The sequence below is a fragment of the Oncorhynchus tshawytscha genome, linkage group LG31, assembly GCF_018296145.1.
Source record: "Oncorhynchus tshawytscha isolate Ot180627B linkage group LG31, Otsh_v2.0, whole genome shotgun sequence".
Classification (NCBI taxonomy): domain Eukaryota; kingdom Metazoa; phylum Chordata; class Actinopteri; order Salmoniformes; family Salmonidae; genus Oncorhynchus; species Oncorhynchus tshawytscha.
This window is the reverse complement of record NC_056459.1, coordinates 24138534-24153343: the sequence shown is the minus strand read 5'-3', so window position 1 is coordinate 24153343 and position 14810 is coordinate 24138534. Positions and strand designations below refer to the sequence as shown.

At 43.8% G+C, this 14810-nt stretch overlaps 1 protein-coding gene across 1 annotated transcript; it reads left to right on the top strand.

Moving 5' to 3' along the window:
* The first annotated feature begins 525 nt into the window (after positions 1 to 525).
* On the top strand, positions 526 to 13512 carry LOC112229478 (26S proteasome complex subunit SEM1). Its single transcript, XM_024395340.2, has 3 exons — positions 526 to 719; positions 8272 to 8365; positions 13223 to 13512. The coding sequence occupies exons 1-3, from the start codon at positions 644 to 646 to the stop codon at positions 13263 to 13265; spliced, it is 213 nt and encodes a 70-aa protein (XP_024251108.1). The 5' UTR covers positions 526 to 643; the 3' UTR covers positions 13266 to 13512.
* Positions 13513 to 14810: the final 1298 nt, after the last annotated feature.

Below are 14810 nucleotides of genomic sequence, written 5' to 3'. Positions count from 1 at the left end.
CTGCTGGTTCATTATTTAAACAGGCCACAAGGATCATAATGCACATTTGTTCCTCAATGAAAAATCTTGACTTAAATTTGGATCATTTCTCTGTATGTTTTGTGGGACCGAAGGACTGTGCAGGGTTTTGTGTTTTAAGTAGGAAGGATTTGAGTGTGATTATGTGTTGACATAAATTAAGAGATTTATGATGGAAGATTTTAAATGTAGTTGTAGCCAATTATGTAGTTGTAGCCTATTATAACACACATATATATATTATTAATGTTTTTTTTGTCTTGTTTGCTTTCTTTTTTTTTACGAATACAAAATCATTCCAACATTAACATACCTGGCTGGCTTCAAGGTCCGAATCCGGAATCCTTGGGAGGTCCCTACTCCATTGAAGTTTAAATGTAAAATGGTTAGGGTTAGGGTTAGGGTAAGGTTAGGAACGTCCCAAGGATTCCGGATAGCACTGACCCTGGCTTCAGTCAAAGAAGAAGACCCTGGCTTCAGTCAGTGGAGCGTAGGTGATGCGGACAGCTTCATTGAGTTTGCGGAACACTCTCTGCCAATGCGCACTACCACCACTATCCCATAACTACCTTCACTGGAAATCCGTTCTGTCATCACAGCGACGCGCAACGAAAAGATAGCAAACATGTCAGACAAGAAACAGACTGTGGATTTGGGATTATTAGAGGAGGACGATGAGTTTGAAGAATTCCCAGCCGAGGGTAAATTCATTATATTTCCATACGTTACTATTGTTCACCCGTTTTTTACTGAATTGTCTCATTTAGTGACAACTTTTAGTGACAAAACCGGGCCCGACAGTGACTCAGCTAGTTTAGCAAGCTATGTTAACAACATTGAATGAAGTCAAAGTAAATAGCTAGTGTGCTAGCAGCAGCGGCTAGCTAGCTTAGTAGCACCACTTTGAATTGTATTATTCAATAGATTGAATTTACAACGTTAGCTAATTAGCGATTGCGCTGGTGTAAACTTGACATAGTTAAACATTAGTTAACTAACGTTAGCTGTAATGTAAACAACAACGCGCAGCATCTAGCTAAAAGCCAGCTAGCGTTAATTAACGTTAGTTACTGTAGCTAGCTAGCTAAGTTACTTAGACAACGCTAGCTAGAGTAGTAGCTAGTTGAGTAAAGGGCCATCCACACCAAGTTTGATAACTTTAACGATTAAATATACATAACTATAACCTAAACGTTGGGGGGGAGGCTCCACCAACAGCAGACCGTTTATCGTTCCACTGTACACCTGTCAGTCAACTGATCAACGCATCCTACTGCAGGCCTATTAATAAGGTGGTAGTAACACAGACCGTTCACTGCTTCAGTGTGGGACAACTGCAAATAATACTTCAATGTACATGTATGCCTAATGAAAAATAATAAACTCATGTTTATATCTAACAATTCAACAATAATCCCTGTTTATCCCGGGTATCATTTACATCATGCCTCGTTGCTGAAGTGGTTTGTATGTTGTCAATTCGTTTGCATCTTCTTTTCCTCTGTGCTCATCTGTCAGTTGAATGCAACACATCAGTGCAACAATGTTATCACTGGCCAAAGTGATCACACCAACACTCACACTATTTAACTTTCCCCGAATGTTAATTTGGCCTATTTTATATTCAGCAATTAACAAGAGCAAGCCTGCTTCACTCCACAAATGCCTAGCATTAAACAAAAATAAGTATACAAATAAATGTCCTATAGCTTTTCAGGGATTTCATGTGAAAAGGAATAGCGGGGAGTCTTGCATAGCCTATATTGCGCATGAGAACAGCTGGAAGAGAGTAGAGGTCGACCGATTATGATTTTTCAACACGGATACTGATTATTGGAGGACCCAAAAAAAAGCCGATACCGATTAATCGTCTGATTTTTATTTTTAAATGTATTTGTAATAATGGCAATTATAACAATTCTAAATGAACACTTATTTTAACTTAATATAATACATCAATCAAATCAATTTAGCCTCAAATAAATAATGAAATATGTTCAATTTGGTTTAAATAATGCAAAAACAAAGTGTTGGAGAAGAAAGTAAAAGTGTGTGTGTGTGCCATGTAAGAAAGCTAACGTTTAAGTTCCTTGCTCAGAACATGAGAACATATGAAAGCTGGTGGTTCCTTTTAACATGAGTGTTCAATATTCCCAGGTAAGATGTTGTAGGAATTATAGGACTATTTCTCTCTATATGATTTGTATTTCATATACCTTTGACTATTGGATGTTCTTATAGGCACTTTAGTATTGCCAGTGTAACAGTATAGCATCCGTCCCTCTCCTCGCTCCTACCTGGGCTCGAACCAGGAACACATCGACACAGCCACCATCGAAGCAGTGTTACCCGTGCAGAGCAAGGGGAACAACCACTCCAAGTCTCAGAGCGAGTGATGTTTGACACGCTATTAGCGCGCACCCCGCTAACTAGCTAGCCATTTCACATCGGTTACACCAGCCTAATCTCGGGAGTTGATAGGCTTGAAGTCATAAACAGAGCAATGCTTGAAGCACAGCGAAGAGCTGCTGGCAAAACTCACAAAAGTGCTGTTTGAATGAATGCTTAAGCGCCTGCCGCTGCCTACCATCGCTCATTCAGACTGCTCTATCAAATCATAGCCTTATAACATAATAACACAGAGAAATATGAGCCTTAGGTCATTAATATGGTCGAATCCGGAAACTATCATCTCGAAAACAAGACGTTTATTCTTTCATTGAAATACGGAACCGTTCCATATTTTATCTAACGGGTGGCATCCCTAAGTCTAAATATTGCTGTTACATTGTGCAACCTTCAATGTTATGTCATAATTACGTAAAATTCTGGCAAATTAGTTCGCAACGAACCAAGCGGCCCAAACTGTTGCATATACCCTGACTCTGTGTGCAATGAACGCAAGAGAAGTGACACAATTTCACCTGGTTAATATTGCCTGCTAACCTGGATTTCTTTTAGCTAAATATTCAGGTTTAAAAATATATACTTCTGTCTATTGTCCAAGATGGCGTAGCAGTAAGTCGTCCTGTCTCGTCGTGTCCCTCGTATATATCGTCTATTTTTCGTTTTTTACATATTTTTCCTCAAAAACATTTTGCTAAACCTAAGCTTCCAAATACTTCCAAATACTCTCCTGCAACCCGCCTCACCCAATGTAGCTATTTTTCCTAAAGTATTTATATTTACTTTGGAACCGGAACCCCTCAACTGAAGCTAGCCGGCTAACCACCAGCTATGCTAGCGGTCTTCAGCTAACCGGTCATCAGCTAAGCTAACCTTTAGCTCGGAATGCTCTCGCCAGCTCGAACAACGCGACTCTAACCAGAGCATAACGGACCTATTTATTTTTCATCCCCGGATTCATCCCTGGATTCCCACCGCAAACGGAACATTTCAGCTGGATCTTCACAACTAGCTATCTAGCTAAACCGCAACCCCGGATGATTACTCCTGGCTAGCGCTTCCACCCACTTAGCGTGAAGCTAGCCCGGCCAGCGCACCTGTACTACCACCGTAGCATACTCCTGGGCTACAATACCCGGGCCCACGACCGGTCTATCGATGTCACCGCATGAAGAGGAATAAACAGACTCACCCCATCGCGACGTCCCCTAAAGGCCAACTCTCTAGCCCTCGCTATCTCCCTGCTTGCTAAACTCGGCCTGCTAACTGCTAGCTTGTCTAGCCCCGGTCCGCTAACTGCTACCTTGTTTAGCCCGGGCCTACGAACTGTTAGCCTGTTAGCACAGGCCTGCTAACTGCTAGCTTGTCTAGCCCGGGCCTACGAACTGTTAGCTTCACCCATTACACCTCACCCATTACAACCAGCATGTCCAGAGACACAACCTCTCTCATCATCACCCAGTGCCTGGGCTTACCCCCGCTGTACCCGCACCCCACCATACCCCTGTCTGCGCATTATGCCCTGAATATATTCTACCATGCCCAGAAACCTGCTCCTCTTATTCTCTGTCCCCAACGCTCTAGGCGACCAGTTTTGATAGCCTTTAGCCACACCCTCATACTACTCCTTCTCTGTTCCGCGGGTGATGTGGAGGTAAACCCAGGCCCTGCATGTCCCCAGGCACCCTCATTTTTTGACTTCTGTGATCAAAAAGCCTTGGTTTCATGCATGTCAACATCAGAAGCCTCCTCCCTAAGTTTGTTTTACTCACTGCTCTAGCACACTCTGCTAACCCTGATGTCCTTGCTGTGTCTGAATCCTGGCTCAGGAAGGCCACCAAAAATTCAGAGATTTCCATACCCAACTATAACATCTTCCGTCAAGATAGAACTGCTAAAGGGGGAGGAGTTGCAGTCTACTGCAGAGATAGCCTGCAAAGTAATGTCATACTTTCCAGGTCCATACCCAAACAGTTCGAACTACTAATTTTGAAAATTACTCTCTCCAGAAATAAGTCTCTCACTGTTGCCGCCTGCTACCGACCCCCTCAGCTCCCAGCTGTGCCCTGGACACCATTTGTGAATTGATCGCCCCCATCTAGCCTCAGAGTTTGTTCTGTTAGGTGACCTAAACTGGGATATGCTTAACACCCCGCCAGTCCTACAATCTAAGCTAGATGCCCTCAATCTCACACAAATCATCAAGGAACCCACCAGGTACAACCCTAACTCTGTAAACAAGGGCACCCTCATAGACGTCATCCTGACCAACTGGCCCTCCAAATACACCTCCGCTGTCTTCAACCAGGATCTCAGCGATCACTGCCTCATTGCCTGTATCCGCTACGGAGCCGCAGTCAAACGACCACCCTCATCACTGTCAAACGCTCCCTAAAACACTTCTGTGAGCAGGCCTTTCTAATCGACCTGGCCCGGGTATCCTGGAAGGACATTGACCTCATCCCGTCAGTTGAGGATGCCTGGTCATTCTTTAAAAGTAACTTCCTTACCATTTTAGATAAGCATGCTCCGTTCAAAAATGCAGAACTAAGAACAGATACAGTCCTTGGTTCACCCCAGACCTGACTGCCCTCGACCAGCACAAAAACATCCTGTGGCGGACTGCAATAGCATCGAATAGTCCCCGGGATATGCAACTGTTCAGGGAAGTCCGGAACCAATACACGCAGTCAGTCAGGAAAGCTAAGGCCAGCTTCTTCAGGCAGAAGTTTGCATCCTGTAGCTCCAACTCCAAAAAGTTCTGGGACACTGTGAAGTCCATGGAGAACAAGAGCACCTCCTCCCAGCTGCCCACTGCACTGAGGCTAGGTAACACGGTCACCACCGATAAATCCATGATTATCGAAAACTTCAATAAGCATTTCTCAACGGCTGGCCATGCCTTCCGCCTGGCTACTCCAACCTCGGCCAACAGCTCTGCCCCCGGCAGCTCCTCGCCCAAGCCTCTCCAGGTTCTCCTTTACCCAAATCCAGATAGCAGATGTTCTGAAAGAGCTGCAAAACCTGGACCCGTACAAATCAGCTGGGCTTGACAATCTGGACCCCTATTTCTGAAACTTTCCGCCGCCATTGTCGCAACCCCTATTACCAGCCTGTTCAACCTCTCTTTCATATCGTCTGAGGTCCCCAAGGATTGGAAAGCTGCCGCAGTCATCCCCCTCTTCAAAGGGGGAGACACCCTGGACCCAAACTGTTACAGACCTATATCCATCCTGCCCTGCCTATCTAAGGTCTTCGAAAGCCAAGTCAACAAACAGGTCACTGACCATCTCGAATCCCACCGTACCTTCTCCGCTGTGCAATCTGGTTTCCGAGCCGGTCACGGGTGCACCTCAGCAACACTCAAGGTACTAAACGATATCATAACCGCCATCGATAAAAGACAGTACTGTGCAGCCGTCTTCATTGACCTTGCCAAGGCTTTCGACTCTGTCAATCACCATATTCTTATCGACAGACTCAGTAGCCTCGGTTTTTCGGATGACTGCCTTGCCTGGTTCACCAATTACTTTGCAGACAGAGTTCAGTGTGTCAAATCGGAGGGCATGCTGTCCGGTCCTCTGGCAGTCTCTATGGGGGTGCCACAGGGTTCAATTCTCAGGCCGACTCTTTTCTCTGTATATATCAATGATGTTGCTCTTGCTGCGGGCGATTCCCTGATCCACCTCTACGCAGACGACACCATTCTATATACTTTCGGCCCGTCATTGGACACTGTGCTATCTAACCTCCAAACAAGCTTCAATGCCATACAACACTCCTTCCGTGGCCTCCAACTGCTCTTAAACGCTAGTAAAACCAAATGCATGCTTTTCAACCGATCGCTGCCTGCACCCGCATGCCCGACTAGCATCACCACCCTGGATGGTTCCGACCTTGAATATGTGGACATCTATAAGTACCTAGGTGTCTGGCTAGACTGCAAACTCTCCTTCCAGACTCATATCAAACATCTCCAATCGAAAATCAAATCAAGAGTCGGATTTCTATTCCGCAACAAAGCCTCCTTCACTCACGTCGCCAAGCTTACCCTAGTAAAACTGACTATCCTTCTGATCCTCGACTTTGGCGATGTCATCTACAAAATGGCTTCCAACACTCTACTCAGCAAACTGGATGCAGTCTATCACAGTGCCATCCGTTTTGTCACTAAAGCACCTTATACCACCCACCACTGCGACCTGTATGCTCTGGTCGGCTGGCCCTCGTTACATATTCGTCGCCAGACCCACTGGCTCCAGGTCATCTACAAGTCCATGCTAGGTAAAGCTCCGCCTTATCTCAGTTCACTGGTCACGATGGCAACACCCATCCGTAGCACGCGCTCCAGCAGGTGTATCTCACTGATCATCCCTAAAGCCAACACCTCATTTGGCCGCCTTTCGTTCCAGTACTCTGCTGCCTGTGACTGGAACGAATTGCAAAAATCGCTGAAGTTGGAGACTTTTATCTCCCTCACCAACTTCAAACATCAGCTATCTGAGCAGCTAACCGATCGCTGCTGCTGTACATAGTCTATTGGTAAATAGCCCACCCATTTTCACCTACCTCATCCCCATACTGTTTTTATTTATTTACTTGCTCTTTTGCACACCAATATCTCTACCTGTACACGACCATCTGATCATTTATCACTCCAGTGTTAATCTGCAAAATTGTAATTATTCGCCTACCTCCTCATGCCTTTTGCACACATTGTATATAGACTCCCCCCTTTGTTTTCTACTGTGTTATTGACTTGTTAATTGTTTATTCCATGTGTAACTCTGTGTTGTCTGCTCACACTGCTATGCTTTATCTTGGCCAGGTCGCAGTTGCAAATGAGAACTTGTTCTCAACTGGCCTACCTGGTTAAATAAAGGTGAAATAAAAAATAAATATTGATTTTAAGAAAGGCATTGATGTTTATGTTAGGTACACATTGGAGCAACGACAGTCCTTTTTCGCGAATGCGCACCGCATCGATTATATGCAACGCAGGACACGCTAGATAAACTAGTAATATCATCAACCATGTGTAGTTAACTAGTGATTATGATTTATTGATTGTTTTTTACAAGATAAGTTTAATGCTAGCTAGCAATTTACCTTGGCTTCTTACTGCATTCACGTAACAGGCAGGCTCCTCGTGAGGCGGGTGGTTAGAGCGTTGGACTAGTTAACTGTAAGGTTGCAAGATTGAATCCCCGAACTGACAAGGTAAAAATCTGTCGTTCTGCCCCTGAACAAGGCAGTTAACCCACCGTTCCTAGGCTGTCATTGAAAATATGAACGTGTTCTTTAACTGACTTGCCAAGTTAAGTAAAGGTGTAAAAAAAATATCTATTTATCGGCCAATCGGCGTCCAAATATACCGATTTCTTATGAAAACTTGAAATCGGCCTTAATTAACCGACCATACCGATTAATCGGTCGACCTCTAGGGCCTACCATTGGAAAATATGGCATTCTCATGCGCTGTTTGTCGACATCATTCTCCAAAGTCATCCTATAATTAATGTGGCCACCAATATGCTCACATATGCACAGTTATTTAGGCAAGTTCACTGTACGCTCTGCCTTCACGTTTTATTGAAGTGGTTATCAATGTTTTCTCGTTGGAGGGATAGGGAAAATATCACTCTGAAAGTGATCCAAACGATGGCTCTCGTTATCGTTCTCCACTATTTTTGTAGTTATCATTGCAGTTGTGAACGCTCATGTTCACTTGAATTAGAATAATTGATTTTTTTATTCTAGTTATCGTCCTTAATGTGGACGGCCCTGTAGAGTTAGCTAGCTAACGGTGTTTCATAATTTCTCTTCATTGTATTTCTCTGTGTTCAGATTGGACGGGTCTGGATGAGGATGAAGATGCCCACGTGTGGGAAGACAACTGGGATGATGACAACGTAGAGGATGACTTCTCTAATCAACTCCGGTAGCCAGCCACACCATTCATATATTTACATTTGTATTATTATTTAGCAAAAGCTTTAATCCAGAGCGATTTACAGGAGCGATTAGGGTTAAGCGCCTTGCTCAAGGGGACATCAACAGATTTTTCACTGTATCTTCTTCACAGGAGACAAATCGCCCCAATGCTTGCACGAAATGTTGACGCGCAACGCTTGCGGCAGGGTTTTTGAAACATAAGGAACATAAACTCAGCAAAAAAATAAATGTCCTCTCACTGCCAACTGCTTTTATTTTCAGCAAACTTAATTAACATGTGTAAATATTTGTGTGAACATAAGATTCAACAATTGAGACAAACTGAACAAGTTCCACAGACATGTGACTGACAGAAATGGAATTATGTGTTTCTGAACAAAGAGAGGGTCAAAATCAAAAGTAACAGTCAGTATCTGGTGTGGCCACCAGCTGCATTAAGTACTACAGTGCATCTCCTCCTCATGGACTGCACCAGATTTGCCAGTTCTTGCTGTGAGATGTTACCCCACTCTTCCACCAAGGCACCTGCAAGTTCCCGGACATTTCTGGGGGGGAATGGCCCAAGCCCTCGCCCTCCGATCCAACAGGTCCGAGACGTGCTTAATGGGATTTAGATTCGGACTCTTCGCAGACACTGACATTCCATTCCATACATTGTCATGCTGGAGGGTCATGTCTGGATGAGTCTACAGGTAGGGTACCACATGAGGGAGGAGGATGTCTTCCCTGTAACGCACAGTGTTGAGATTGCCTGCAATGACAACAAGCTCAGTCCGATGATGTTGTTACACACCGCCCCAGACCATGATGGACCCATCACCCCAATTCGATCCTGCTCCAGAGTACAGGCCTCGGTGTAACGGTCATTCCTTTGACAATAAACGAGAATCCGACCATCACCCCTGGTTCGACAAAACCGCGACTCGCCAGTGAAGAGCACTTTTTGCCAGTCCTGTCTGGTCCAGCGATGGTGGGCTTGTGCCGATAGGCAACGTTGTTGCCGGGGATATCTGGTGAGGACCTGCCTTTACAACAGGCCTACAAGCCCTTAGTCCAGCCTCTCTCAGCCTATTACGGACATTCTGAGCACTGATGGAGGGATGGTGTATTCCTGCTGTAACTCGGGCAGTTTTTGTTGCCGCCATCCTGTACCTGTCCCGCAGGTGTGATGTTCGGATGTACCGATCCTGTGCAGGTGTTGTTAAATGTGGTCTGCCACTGCGAGGACAATCAGCTGTCCGTCCTGTCTCCCTGTAGCGCTGTCTTAGGCGTCTCACAGTACGGACATTGCAATTTATTGCCCTGGCCACATCTGCAGTCCTCATGTCTCCTTGCAGCATGCCTAAGGTACGTTCACGCATATGAGCAGGGACCCTGGGCATCTTTCTTTTGGTGTTTTTCAGAGACAGTAGAAAAGCCTCTTTAGTGTCCTAAGTTTTCAAAACTGTGACCTTAATTGCCTACCGTCTGTAAGCTGTTAGTGTCTTAACGAATGTTCCACAGGTGCGTGTTCATTTAATTGTTTATGGTTCATTGAACAATTATGGGAAACAGTGTTTAAATCCTTTACAATGACGATAAAATGATAATTAAAAAATCAAGTTAAATTTACACCAATATAATTTTTTATGTCCTGATTCATTCCATGGGGTCTTTCTCTAACATATCATTAACATCATATCCAAACAGTCGGATTTCTAACCTAATACATCTGATAATAAGCACCGAGCTCTGACAGAGCGGCAGCTTTATCCCAGCAACTTTTGAGGATTTGTAGTCATGGCTTCCAAGTTGCTTCTGCTGGTGAAAATAGCTAAATTTGCATGACACGATCTGAATTGAATGTAAAAGGCTTTGAAAATAAAAAGCTTGTGGGTACACTCAGTGCTCCCTTGACAGATCATAGAGATGCTTGTTTTTTTTTATCTTTAAAAAAGAACAGTAACTTTGCATTGATATGAACAGCGTGTACTAAAATATGAACATACTACATGTCATGTCTCAAAATCTATCTCAACTCTATATTATTTTATATCCTCTACATTTGAGAAGATGAGTTCAATGATGAGCCTGTCAGGTAGCCTTCATTCTCACACAGCAGTCAGCTTAGCTGACACGATGCTATCTTCCTGATTTTTTTTTTTATGACCACTTTTTTTAATCTTCTCTGGCCTCTATGGATTTTTGCTCTCATTTTTACTATCCTACAAGGGTAAAAAGTTGTTTTTTTCTTGAACAGATTATGCTAGAGACATGAGGTTTGGACCGTTGGTTTTCTTTGAGGATTATCTACACCAGGGCTGTCCAACCCTGTTCCTGGAGAGCTACCCTCCTGTAGGTTTTCACTCTGACCCCAGTTGTAACCAACCTGATTCAGCTTTTCAAGCGGCTAATTATTATAATAAGTTTCGCTAGATGAGGGTTGGAGTGAAAACCTACAGGAACAGGGTGCTAATGAAAACCTACAAGATGGTAGCTCTCCAGGAACCGGTTTGGAGTGAGAACCTACAGGATGGTAGCTCTCCAGGAACAGGGTTGGAGTGAGAACCTACAGGATGGTAGCTCTCCAGGAACAGGGTTGGAGTGAGAACCTACAAGATGGTAGCTCTCCAGGAACAGGGTTAGAGTGAGATCCTACAGGATGGTAGCTCTCCAGGAACAGGGTTGGAGTGAGAACCTACAGGATGGTAGCTCTCCAGGAACAGGGTTGGAGTGAGAACCTACAGGATGGTAGCTCTCCAGGAACAGGGTTGGAGTGAGAACCTACAGGATGGTAGCTCTCCAGGAACAGGGTTGGAGTGAGAACCTACAGGATGGTAGCTCTCCAGGACAGGGTTGGACAACCCTGATCTACACAATTAACATATAATTCTACCCATTATTCAAAAGTTGCATTTTTGATTGGACACCCTACTTTATAGGGTTAGTGTTCTCACATGGCCATCTCTCCATGTCACATGGTTTATTTACGGAAGACTGAGGCAGTCACCTGTGCTAATTAGCTATCTAGCGTGCTTTGAAGACCTGTGTGTAAGCTAACTGGGGAGGAAGTGTAGTTCTTCAACTGGAGGCACACACAGTATGGATCTGTTAAAAACTTACTGTACCGTTAGCTAGCAGTATCTATTTTATTGGAAACATTCTTTCTTGCTGTTTTGAAAGATAAGGGACATATATTTCGAAAACCATTTAGCCAGCAATGATTATTGACCTTTCTAACAACGCCGTTGCAATTGTAGATCACATGGCCAGCCGTGGGCGAAGCGCTCATAGCCAGCTAGCTACACCTATCACCTTTTACTTATGACAAATCATTGTGCCCCACTCAGCTTCACGCCCCTAGAAATAAGATGAAGCCCTCAGTTAAAGGGATGTGATGCTTTGATCTTTGAGTAGGGCTATAAGATTTGACAAAGGGGAAATGGCTAAATGGTAACTAAAACAGTCAAAATTGTGATGCTGAATGTTTAGGCACAGCAAATTTAATCAGGCTTTAGACTGCCCTTGAGTGTACTAGTTGGCAATAATAACAAGCACAGATAACATGTCAATTATTAGGAGATTCAAGCAATAGGCACTATGCAGCTTTCTTAAAAATGGTCTTATGGCCACAAATATTGGCCTATTTTTTTTTTAATGCTCAATAAATGCTTTTCATTTCTCCCACAGTGGTAATCATATGGTTTAGTGCGGACATCTATAAAGCATTGACCATTGAGTTGATGGAATCCTCATCAACAAAAAAATCCTCATCGAATAGTGGTGTTTCGAATGTTATCGTAGAGACCAGAGTTTCAAAGTCAGAAATGACCACTAGAATTACCCTCCTAAGTCTGTGTTCCAAGTAGGGTACCTGAGTTTTGTCGTTTCATCAACTGACCTTTCACCTTTCCAACCAAAAGATGATAAAACAAAGCCATTTACAACCTTCATAATGTAGCCCTGTTAGTTTACATACAATATTTTGTTTGACTTATTGAGCAAAGTAAGCAAGCCAACTGAACGATTAGGCTATTAGCAATGTTTGCTAGCTTTATCGTCTAGCTAAATTTAAGCTAATTGGTTGAACAGTTGTCCGACGTCTTTCCGAGTTCACCAACTGAGAGCTAAGAGATCCCGAGACACATCCGAATGCACCATAATCCTGGAAGTCTTTTCTTGTGGGTGGGGCTTTCTGTTGTCTGGGTACTGTTTGCACCCGCTGCTTTCAGCCGTTCATCTTGGTTGTGTCTCTTTTCTTACCTGGGGAGACATTAGTCAGCATTATTGCATGTCATTTGTAAATTATTATGCAGGCTTTGAATGATACGGACAGTCTACAATGTGTGCTTTATTGTCAGTAATATGTATTCTATGCATTTGCATGCGTAGGCTACGCTTGTTGAATAATCAACTAGTGTATTGACTTGAAGTGGCCAGTCTGTACACATTTTTTTTTAGTATCCTTCAGACAATAGGGCATTCAAACCTTTGATGGCTGCTATTAACACATTTATAGAAGACATGGGGTATGATTTATGGTTTAAGCATTTAGCCTTGTACAAGTAGATCTACTTCCTTATAAATCTGTAGCTGTCTGCATTATATTTCTTCAGTTGGATTTCATAATACCTTTCTCAATCAACATAGAAGGACACTTGTGCTTTAACCATTGGACTGCTTGGATGTGTCTCAAATGGCACACTATTCCCTATATAGTGCACAACTTAAGACCACAGCACCCACTCTTCCCATAGGGCTCTGGTAAAAAGTAGTGCACTAGAGATAAGGAAAAAGGTGCCAGTTGGAACGCACACTTTGTAATCATCTCAATTGACTGGTCCTTTTTTTTTTCTCTCTGTAGAGCGGAGCTGGAGAAACATGGTTCCAAGATGGAGACGTCGTAGTAGCTACCTAGTGGACACAGCTGCTGGGATTAGATATGGATGGACTTTGATGTTCTGAATGTTAAAACTTCACACTTACGATGGAGGATGTTTAGAACTAAACTCGCTCCTTTTTTTCCAAAAAACCTTGACTTGAGTAAAGTGTTTGAAAATGTCCCCGTTTGGATGTTTTCATTGTTCTAATGATCTGTATTGATTCAGATAATGTAAGAGTTATCTAAACATTAAAGGTGGTTCAGTTCACGTACCCGTTGGTTGACATACTCTTTATTTATGTACATTTTCCAGCTCTTTGGGCATAAAACAGCTGGTCAGTTACTGTTTTAATATAAATCCATATTTTCCAATGTTTTGTTTTACTATAAAGACCACTTTGTGTCCACGGCTTGGGTTTAACATCCGTTTAAATACCACTTTTTGTTAGAGCCATTGATTTGAAACGTAGCTTTTCTGCCAGCACAACACTTAACCTACGTTTTAATGGTCCAGTAATTATTGGACTGTGTGACACTCTCCACATCCATTTTAATCCACAATATGAATGTTGCATGATGTTAGTAAGAGTCAAGTGCTGCATCACTCATCTTTCCATTGTGATGCTCTTGGTTTGAAAACTACCACCCACTTTTCACATGGTCACTCTCCCATAGTAAACCATTTAAATGAGCAGGTGTGTGTCAGAGAGAGAGACTGGGTAGAGATGCGCACACAGGGAGATGTGCGAAGTTGTGTGTGTGCCGTGCATATTTGTCTGTGTCTAAAGTATGACTGACACACACACACTTCCAGCCACACAGTGAAGAGTTCCTCTCTGCTGTCTGTATAACAACCCCTGCCTTCCCTCTGAGCCCATGGGGTTGGGGCTGAGTCTCTGAAGGAGAGATTATCCACTGCCATGTTTGTCAGGGGCAGGGAGGTGGTCTCAGCATGGGGGCCCCCGGCCTGCCCTGCCTGGGCCTGCCCTACTCCCGACCAGGCCCTACTCTTCCGGCTCCGCACAGCAGGGACCCCCGCACTGAACCGGAGGCCAATTTACCCCAGCCACACTCCCCCGGCAAAATGATTTCTCTGCATTTGTGGACTCTTACTCAGGGTGCTGATGAGCTGAAATGGATGCCAGTAAGACCTGCTGCCTGCCAGCCTGCTGTAGCAGAGAAGAGCTGCTTCCTCCTCCTGTTTTCCCCCCTCTGCCTGGCACTTGGCTGTGTCTCATTGTCCTTTGTGTTGCTGGTAGGCATGCTACAGCTCCTGTTGGAATAGGAATCAGATATGTTTTATACACATTCTGTTTCGTTTCTCTTCATAGTACTTTTTATTTATGGACATATTATTATAGATGCAATCCTGATTTTCAGTTCAAAACAACATGTAGGGTTCATTTATCAAATCTAACCACCACCTCTCTACACAAAACGGAACGTATTGATGAACAGCTAAAGCAGCGGATGGCAGTCCAATAGTCTTACCACATTTCCCAAAGATTCTACTTTGACATTCTATGTTGAACCGCCACTGTTCATCAACAGCCAGCAGGTGATCCACTGT